Genomic DNA, 10246 nt, shown 5'->3' with positions numbered 1-10246 from the left:
CGCGGGTTACCCAGAGTGCTCCGCGCGGGGGCAGCTCACTGGAGTTTGGTTCTCGAGGCGGCGGCTCCGGCGGCTCCTCCTCCTCCGGTGGCGGCGGCAGCCGGGCCCCAGCGACGGCCTCGGCTCCCCTCTCCGCCACCCCGCGCGCCCACTCCCGCCCCGGAGCCGCGGGAACATGCGGCTCCGCTCCCGGAGGCCGGCGAGTGAGTGACCCCCGTCCCCCGCCTCAGCCCGCCCGCCCGCCGGCCCGGCCGCTCCCCCCCGCCTCGCCCAGGCAATGACAGCGGCTCCGGCGTCTCCGCAGCAGATCAGGGACCGGCTGCTGCAGGCCATCGACGCCCAGAGCAACGTAAGTGCCGCCGCGCGGGCTGGGACGGAGGCCGCGTGCACTCGGGACCCTCCCCCTCCCCGGTGCCCCGCGCCCGCCGGGCCCCAGTACACCTGCCCGGCACCCACCTGCCTCCGAGGACCGCTGCCATCCCGGCCTCTCGTCCCCCGGGGCCGGAGCCAGGTCAGGCAGCCCGGCGGCGCCCGGTACGTGAGGCCGAGGCTTCCGTGCGGCCTGGGCGGAGGCAGGAGACGGGGGTTGAGTTCAGAGCGTCTCCTCTCCTCGCGCTCCAGCTTGCTGCTCTGGACAGAGCTCGCCTTCCCCCCAGGGCTCGAGACCCCTGGGAGACCCTCCTGGCGGGGGGCAGGGGAGGAAGAAGAGCTGTAGAGCAACTGGTGTCTCAGCCATGACTCGGGGAGCCGGTGCTTCCCGTGTCTCGGTCTTTTGGGTGACCAGGGAAGTCGTGTTTTCCTCGCGTCCTGGCTAGGAGCACCTGCCTGGCTTCTGAGGGAAGCCCCCGGCCTGCTTTGCCCCCAGCTGAGAGCTCTGGGCTCATGGAGAGCGCCTCCATTCTGTCACTGGACCTACCTTTACCATATCTCTTCTGGGGTTACTGCGGAGGGAAACCGACTTGGGGGAATGGGGTGGGATCCTTCCTGTTGCTTGTCTGGGCAAAGGTAACCACTGTGGCTCTAACCAAGTCAGAAAACCTTGCTTTTGATAGTGAGTTAGAGGTGGTGGTTTTCTCTCCTAGTCCTCCAACAGCACTGCTTCAGCCCCCTCCCATCCCCTCCACCTGGGGGTCACAGCCTGGTGGGTCCGTTTGTGATCACAGTGGTCAGAGTTAACTCTAAGATATCTCTTCCTTGAGTGCTTCACCTCCAAGGTTACTGTTTGTACAGGGAACTCTTCTCTCCCTGCGTGTGTAGGGGAAGATCCATCGTGTTCTTATATTTTCCCTAAGAGTTTATTGGCAGTAGGGGTCATCCTGCCCTGTGGCAGGAGTAGGTTGGGCAATGGGAAGATGCAGTGGCACCCAGCTATGGAGTGAGCCCCTGCATTTACTGGGTGACCAGGAAGTGGCCATTGAGCTTGGTTTTTAATGTGCTGGGGATGGAAGAAAAAGTCACCCTGGGCTTGACCAGGTAACGCAGATTTCTCTCACCGTAGTAGCTTTAGTTTGTCCTTTATGTGAGCTTGTCTGTTTATTCTCAGCAGTATGCATTGAGCTTGGTGTTTTGGAATAATTAACAATGGGTCATACACTTGTGGTAGAAATTGACGGGTTATGACCTTCCTAAGGCTCTGATTTACATTTCATAGTAATTCTCTTGTCATTGGGCTTCAGGTCCCAGTAAGATTGGTTAGTGGTAATTGTCTTTAACAAATGTAGTATATGTTTTTATTGTGACTTTGGGGGGCACAGTAGGCACATGTTGTATAAAACCTGCCAGAATGTCTTCTTTGCAGTAACTGGTGCTGCTGCAGATCCCAAGACTGAAATATTAGAGAATAAAACAAGTAACATGAGAAATGTAGTCTTGGTGACCCTTCCATCTTTGTCAAGCCAGAGTCTGACTTCTTGAATTCCACATGCTTGCTTTCCTAGACTCTGAGAGGCTGCTTATGTATTAGGACTGATCCTTAATGCTGTGGAGGAGAGCTTTGAGATCCGGAGGTACTTTGACAGGTGGTCACCATGTTGTAGATGAGGTAGGGCAGTTACCGCAGAGGGATCCATGGCCGGTCAGGCTCTCTCTCATCTAAGGGTTCTCAGGAGTAGAAAAAGGGGAGGAGGGAGAGGGGCTAACTAGGGGTCAGTGAGGGAACAAACCTTAGTTTTGTACATCTTAGCATGTGCAAAAACATCATTCATTATGGTCTGTGGTTACATGGCATGGTTAAGTATTGAAATTTTCTATGTCTCATTTGGGGGAGGCTTTAGTGATAGGTGTGGAGGGCCTGAGTGGTGCAGTGATTAATGTGATTGGCTGTTAGTAAAAGTTTGGAGGGATTTGAGTCCACCTAGAGGTGCCTCAGAAGAAAGACCTTGTGATCTTGCCATGTATCAATTCTGGAGAACCCAATGGAGCAAAGTTGTACTCTGATATTCTTGCGGCCCCCATGAATGGTAATTGACTCAACTGTTGTTGATAGGTGTGCTTACAGTCTTGTGTAAGGGATGGAAGTTGGACATTGTTTCTTTGAATAGACAAGGTATGGTGAAAGTGCCTCTTTTAAAAGCTGCCATTATCAGTGGTCAATGAGTGTTTTTAAAAGCTATTTGACAGGAGTGTGGCTTTCAGAAGTGATGGAATAGGTGACTGGAGGACTTAGTGTGGGCCTTGGCAAGTGCGTGAGTCTGCAGTTTCCGTCAGGTTGACCTGGCTCAGGTGAGAGCAAGTTGGCTCCAGCATAGGCCTTCTTGGCCTGTGGCTGCTCTCCTGTGTCTTGCCCAATCATGAATCTCAGTTCTGGATAGTTACCTGACACATATTTAAGATGCTCATAGGAAAAGGAAAAAAAATGGGGACAGTGTTGAAGAGGCAACACTAAAATTAAACCTCTTCTGAGAGAAGTGTAGAGAATTGTGTCATGTAATGCTTACCTTCGTGGACATGCAATTATGATTAACAAACGTAGCTTTTGCTGGAAACAGCAGTCAGACCACTGATCTAATATCCACAAGTATCTGAAAAGTTAGAGCAGCAGTGTGAAGTAACAAAGTAATGTTTACTGACCACCATCCATTCCCTTGATGAAGGTCCTCTGAGGGGAAAGTTGTTTTTTTACTCTGAGTTAAAGCCTCTGGAGCGTTAGAATTTCTACAGTAAAGGGCTCTGACTGAGTTAGTAATCTCTGCCAACTTTATTTACTTATAAATTTACAACAAAGTAAATCCTTATCACCCTTAGCAGGTACCAGTTCTTCAGAGCAGATGAAGTCTTCCTCTCTTTGTGGCATGTGTTAGCCCAGGGGGTGGAAGTCTCTCCAGAGTGCAGTATGCACATTTGTTCTAGCCGAATCTTCACAGTGAACACAGTCCAAGGCTGTGCCTTCTTTTCTTGTGGAAATCTTGTGTCCATACTAGCACAAGCTGCCTAACAGGTGATTCAGTTCCAATTCGTGTCAGCATGCATTGTTTCCCCTGTATACAAGATTTGTCTCCCAACCAGAACGCAGGCTGCATAGGAATGCCACATCTTACCACATCTTGCCGCCCTTGCTCAAATGGAAGCATTTGGTACACACCTAAGTGCTTGTTGAATGGACAGCACTCCAGTCTTCTCCTTGGACCTGTGACTGTGAAGCTCTGTGGGAGCCCCTTTTCACCTGAACTGTCAGTACTGCTGGCTGCCCAAAAGCTCTGTCGTGGAGTGGTCTGATGCTGTACTTTGAGTGTAGGGGGCATGCAGGTGGCATGAGACCCTACGCAGAAACTAAGAGGAAAATGAATGTCAAAGAGGGTCTCACATTTGAGAGACGTCTGACTGAGACAGGGACACATGTACTATATCCCTGTTAAACAGAAATCACAGCACTAAGCAGGGCTTGATAAAACATCAGGTGAGTGTTCTGTGTGTTCTGAGCAGGGAGAGGTTGGAGAGGGTGTTGCAGAAGAAGGAGCGAGCCCTGGACATCTACACATATGCCTTGGCTAGGCAGGTTTTCGAGCAGGAACCTCTGCAGTCACTGGGCTTTTTTTCCCTCAGAGTTCTGTAGGCATTTAGATATAGCAAGTGAAGTCATGCAGTGTCCACCTAGAAAATACATAAGTTGGTAGCCTCCCTGGGATAAGAGGGCAGGCACCTGGGGGGTGATTCTGGGGATTCCTGAACCTTGCTTCTCAGGCTTCTTGGGGCAATAAAAAAAAAATCTCTATTATGGTGACTGCTGGGCCTCTGCTGAGAGATACAGAGGAGGGATCTTTTCCCACTGTGGAAATGGAAGGTCAGGATGGTGCGTAGCTTCCATGGCTGCAGGTCTCTTATCTGAAAGTGGGGTTGGGGTGGGTGTACCAGCCCTGTGAGGCTCTGGCTCAGGAAGGGACAGGAGAGGTTAAAGTGGGTTGTGATAGGAGGTGGGTTTTATTTTTTAATTATCTTTGCAAGGTGCCTTGTGTGAACTTTCAAAAATAGCATAGTACTTAGTAGAGGTGTGCATGTTGCCTACATCTTGTTCCACCCAGGAGCCCTACAAAGGAAGCTAGGGTGAGTGTCTAGTCTCCCATTTTTTGCAGGTACATAAAGAATTACGATAATGTTGTTAGCTCCTGTTGAGTTGGTCACCAACTCCTGGCAACCCCATGGGCCATAGCTCAAAATGCTGCCTAGTCCTGTGCCATCCTCGTGATCAGCTGCAGATTGGACTGTTGTGCTCTAGAGGATTTTCATTGGCTGATTTTCAGAAGTAGGTCTCCAGGACTTTCTTCCTAAACTGTCTTAGTCTGGAAGGTCTGCTGAACCTATCATAGCAACGTGCAAGCCTCTACTGACAGTCTGGTAGAGGCTATGCACGAGGTTCATTGAACCCACATAATAGGGACTATCGATTGGGTGTCTCTTTTGGCCAGGCAGAGGCTGAGATGCTTTTCTGTTCCTTATTGAATTAATGTTAAGTGACTTTCCAAAGTTAGGCACTTCTATTCAGTGACAGTGCTTCTACCTAAACACCACAGGAGTCCCTGGGTGGTAAGCACTTGATGGTTAAGCACTTGACTACTAGTCAAAAGGTTGGTGGTTTGAACCTATCCAGCAGTGCCTTGGAAGAAAGGCCTGGTGATCTGCTCCTGAAAGGTTAGTCTTGAAAACTTTGTGGAACAGTTCTCCTCTGCATACATGGGGTGACCATGAGTCAGAATCGACTTGACAGCAACTAACAGCAGCAACAAATATCACTCTCAAAAGATGGAGAGTCAGCTACAGAAGAAGCATGAGGGGCAGCTACAAAATTACAGCTTGGCTTAGATTTAGCTGGCAGGTTGGAGATCATTACAAGTCTGTCCCTAAATACCCTCAGATGTCCTGCACAGACTCCTGGGCCCGATGGGGTGGAAACTGCTGCTGTTGGATATTTCCATGACGCTTGTCATTGCCTGCATCAGGACCATAACACTTTGGAAGTGAGCTTAAAAATGCCTTTGATTCTGCAGAAAAGAGGAATCTTAAAATTTGCAAAATAGGAGACTATTGACTTTGATTCTCTTGAGTAGAATAGAAGATATGAAGTCTGAATGTGTGGACCCAACCTCAGTACACCAGTTGCCCACATTCACTGGCTTTCCTGTCTTGCTTTTTGTAACTGAGCAGAGCATATGAGGAGAGCAGTGTGTCATTTTTTTGACTCTGGGAAAAGGCAGGAACGAGTGTCGGTTGTGTAGCAGTTGCCATTTGTTTGTGACTCACTCTCTCCCAAAGGTGGACGTTGTGCTCTATCTGCATGGAGGCCTTGAGGTGGCCCTCCAAGATGTCTTTGAGGTAGAGTGTAGTATCTCCCTGGCAGAGTCATAGAGGACTGTCTGCTGTTGCCTGTGGCAGAGACTTTTGTCCTGGATAAAGGTGTGAAGGGCACACGTAGTCACCTGATCCATGGGTTGGAGATGCAGGGGTGGTAGGACAGTGAGCTTGGGGCCAGCTGGAGGACTGTGCATCATTGCCCTGATTCTGGTGTCCATGGGGCATTGTCTCACATGGGTGCTTCCTCTGTTAAAACCAGACCAGCCCATCTCAGGTACCTGGCCCACTGGGTGGGCTCCCTGCCCCCACTATGGACACCCTCTAGAAGGAAGCTGGTGCTTGCTCTCTGTCATAGAAGTGGTGTTTTCTTCTCCAGTCCTGATAGAACTGCCTGAGTTGGCCGGTCCCTCTGAGGCCCTGACACCAAGAGTAACAGGGCTGAGTGATAGTCTAGCAGTGGTTGCATGGACAATACACATGCAACTTGATCTTGCTCACACCATGACCAGATCAGCCTTCTGAAGTGGCTGGTGTCTGCTTTTGGTTATACCCATGTGGACACTGGGCTCTGTGACCTGGGGCATCTATGTGCTCTTAGGCATGTGTGTGTGAACACAGGGCTCCTTGACCTGGGTATCCTGTGATCTCGAGTTTGTGCTTATGGAAATGGGACTTCCTGAGTAGGGGCATTCTCCTGAGTCAGGAAGGCTGCCTGCTGTCTTTGAAAGTGCTCTTGGGTAGTCCCAGCTCTCAGGAGGCAGCGTAGCTCCATCCCAGTCACCAGCCAATGCCGCTGTGCATGGAGAAAGAGTGTAAATTGGGAAAGACATCTGCTCAGTTGAGTAAACCCTTCTAGTAGTGATTCTGTTGCTGGGGGCAGAGGAGACAGACCTGAAGCTGCCCAACACCTGCCCTTGAGGGGCCTGACACCTCCAGGAAGAAGGACAGGGGAAGAGCCGGTCCTGGGACAGGGTCTGTGTGCTTGGATGGTGGTGGCTTGGATGAGGTGCCATATAAATAACCTGGGCATGTAGTTCGGGGTATCGGTGCCACCCACAGGGCTATATAGCATGTCTGAACAGGGCAGTTTTTCACTTGTTTTATTTTAAGATGGTTTAGAATTCTTAAAAGCAGGAAATGAGTTTCTAGAGTACTTTTATCAGTTGAATGTTCAGAATGAAAATTTTTACAGTCAGGTATAAGAAGTCGGTTCTTGGTTTGTCTCTGGTCAAGGAACCAGTTGCCGATAAGTTGACTCCAGTTCATGACAGCCTCATGTGTCAGAGTAGAACAGTGTTCCATAGAGTTTCCAAGAGCTGATCTTTCTGAAGTAGATCACCAGGCCTTTCTCCCGAGGTACCCCTGGGTGCACTTGAACCTCCAACCTTTCGGTTAGCTGAGCGTATTCGCCGTTTGCACCACCCAGGGTCTAGTGGTAGGGGAAGGAAGAGCTCAAAAGAAGGAATGGCTGCTGAGTCCTTGAACAGTCACACTCTTGGCTGGGGAATGGGGGTTGAGGGGGCAGGTGTCAGGCTCTGTGTAAGAGCCCAGGGCTGTGGGGAGCATGTGCGTGGGGCTGTTGTCCAGTCTGGGTCAGGTTTGTCTGTGTGGCTTTTGAGGGGCAAACCTAGGTGGGGAGATGAAGAGCTCCCGGGAAGTGAACCCTGGCTGCTCTGAGGGAGGCTACTGATTGTCATTGGAGCTGGCTCAAGGCAGACCACCTGGCATGAGGAGTGTGCAGACCAGCCTGGGCCCTCAGACCTGTGATCTTCACATTCTTGGTGCTTCTGTGATTCTGTATGGAGCACGTTATAAAGGGGGTGTTGAACCAGATGCCCTGCGGGGACTCATATCTCAGGGACTGCCAGGCCTCGAAAGCCCATAGGACTGAGGTAGCATTTCCTGGGTTTATCCACTGAAGGAACTTCAGAAGACCCCTCAATTCAGTTGGGCTCAGTTCCCATGTGGAGTTTGGGAGGAACACAGACCGCAAACTGGCACTGTGAGATGGGCTCTGGGCCCCTACATAGTTCTCCAAATCCCTCCTGGAAGTAGGGGGCTGCTTCCTCATTTGGGGCAAAGGGAGATAAAGCCATTTGGTCTGTGTCTCAGGAGGGAGTCGTAGCTCTGGATCTGAATTCAGACCGAGGCTGGTCAGCTCCAAAGCAGCCCGTGGGTTTTCTGCCTCCCACATGAGTGGGCCCAGCAGGAAAGTTAAATTTGAACGTGCCTTCTAGGTTTTCACCTTACAAATGTGATGTGCTTTTAAGTGTTACTTTTTGAATTTCCACTACCTTCACATTTCCCTGCCACCTTTTCTTTTAAATTCTTCTAGCCTCATGGCTTCTAACTTTTTTGAGTGTGAGGATCTAGTTTTATTATCAGAAACTTCCACATAATGACAGTTATTCTCAGAGTAGGTCACTGGGTGGTGCAGATGGTTTGTGCTCAACAACTAAGCTAAAGGTTGGCAGTTTGAACCCACCCAGTGACACTCTGTAAGAGAAAGACCTGGTGATCTGCTTCCATAAAGATTATAGCCAAGGAAACCCTATGGAACAGTTCTCTTCTGTCACAGAGTTGCCATGAGTTGGAATCAACTCAATGGCAACAGACACATAGAGCAACTGTTTTTTGTGACACTTGAAGGACAGAAGCTACTCCTAATGGCAGCCATCTCTTAGATGAAGTTAAATCTTGTCATCCAAGTGCAACCTACCAAACTCTGGAAAGTAACCTTTGCCACACAGGATTCAGAACTCTCTGTGCTCCCTTGGGTGCCCCACCATCTCCGTGCCTCTCCCTTTTTTGGTAGCCTTCCCTGGTTCAATTAAAGCTAGCCTACTTGGGTACCTCACCTATTTTACTTGCTGTGTTTCTATCAACGATGGGTCTTGCTGATCCTGTTTGCGATTGGGTCGCAGATATGAGCCGCTTCCCAGGGATCCAGAGCTCCCCGACTTGACTGCTCAAGTGCTTGTCAATCTTCTGTGGTCAGGGCCAGCCATTGAATTGGGCACAATTCTTCACGGGCCTCAGACACATTTAATGTGTACAGCCACCTGGTGAGGTCAGTAGAAGTAAGCACACAGAGGTGTGGTGAACATATGGCTGGAAGTGACCCTGGCTCCCAACACCAGCCCTCACCCGCCTACTATACTTCTCACTCCCGTCTTCACATCCAGATCTGCATGTTCAGTTGGCTGTAGAACCTCTGTATGCTTGGCTGGAGGGGAAACTGTACTAGGCAGTGCTGCAGACTCCTGCCAGGATAACACAGGACGTTTCCTGTGTGCTGCTTCTCTGGCCTCCACCCACACCCTATTCCCCCCGGAAGGGCCACACACCTAGGGCCAGGTCCTCCTAGCTCAGATCTGCTCAGCCCCGTGATGCTTCTTGCCCCACACTGATCCAACTGTCAGCTCTCTTAGTCCCCTTGTCATCAGTCCCCTGGCCTACCATGGGTTGGTGTGTGTGGGGATGACCTGGTGGCTCCTGTGGTAGCTGACTGCTCTCCTGCTCTTAGGCTGGATGCCGTTTGTTTACCAGCCAGCCTCTCTACTCTGGTGCATGAATACGTGGCTAGCAGGGAGCACTGACGTGTAGGCAGTTAACACTGATGGCTGGCATGTAGTACTGAGGTGTAAACGTGTACTACTGATGTGTAGGTGTGTGTAGCGCTGATACACAGGCACATAGTCCAGTTGATCACACTCACACATTTCCCAGCATTTCGTTCAGGTGTCCCATTAGGTGGTTTGCCTGCAGAGCACCTGTTCTCCTGCATTTACTTGATTCATCACCAATTCTGCATCCAGTCTCGCCTGGGGAGGTTACCCTATACTGGTAATGAGCCTGAGCAGCACAGGGCTGATCAGCTCCTGGCACCAATGGGCCTGTGTGTGCTCTGTTCTTGGGAATAGCTTGCTTTCCTCCATCTCTCCTTTTGGCCTCACATAGGGTATGCCCCTGCCTGCAGCGTCAGGTCCCTCCAATCAGTGTCATCTAGGAGAAGGAGAAGGTCACTTTCCCGGAAGCCTCTGCAGCACTTCCTAGGGCTCATTGAGAACATGTACCAGCCCTGACCTTGGCACCAGAATATGCTGATGGGCTCTACCTAAATCTGGAGGGGATGTCAAGACAACCAGGCTCAGAGTGAAGAGATGCCTTAGGACCATCAGGATCCTGTTAATAGGGTAAAAGGTGGTGGCCAGTAGTAAGGGAGAGCCAGCCATGTCCCCTCACTGCATGCTGACTTAGTGTTCCCTCTGACATGGGATGGTCATCAAATAGTCAGCCATCATGCTGGCCTGGGAAAGTGGGCACCAGAAGACAGAGTCGAGGGCCATCAAAACATAAGGCCTAGAGGAGCTCTGGTAGCATAGTGCCTAAGGCACTTGACTGCTAACCAGAAGGCTGGCGGTTCAAACCCACCAGCCACTCCTCGGAAGGAAGGTTGGGC

The 10246-nt window shown here is 50.7% G+C and overlaps 1 protein-coding gene across 1 annotated transcript in view; it reads left to right on the top strand.

Annotated features, from left to right (window-relative positions):
* Nucleotides 1-277: 277 nt before the first annotated feature.
* MED26 (mediator complex subunit 26) overlaps nt 278-10246 on the top strand; it is a 49258-nt gene continuing 39289 nt past the window's right edge. The window contains exon 1 of the mRNA XM_007945319.1: nt 278-349. Within this exon, the coding sequence (XP_007943510.1) occupies nt 278-349 (72 nt within the window). The remainder of the gene's footprint in view (nt 350-10246) is intronic.

The sequence above is a fragment of the Orycteropus afer genome, unplaced genomic scaffold, assembly GCF_000298275.1.
Source record: "Orycteropus afer afer isolate SDZICR_OR568_19922 unplaced genomic scaffold, OryAfe1.0 scaffold00136, whole genome shotgun sequence".
NCBI classification, from domain to species: Eukaryota; Metazoa; Chordata; class Mammalia; order Tubulidentata; family Orycteropodidae; genus Orycteropus; species Orycteropus afer.
This window is presented reverse-complemented; position numbering and strand designations above follow the sequence as displayed.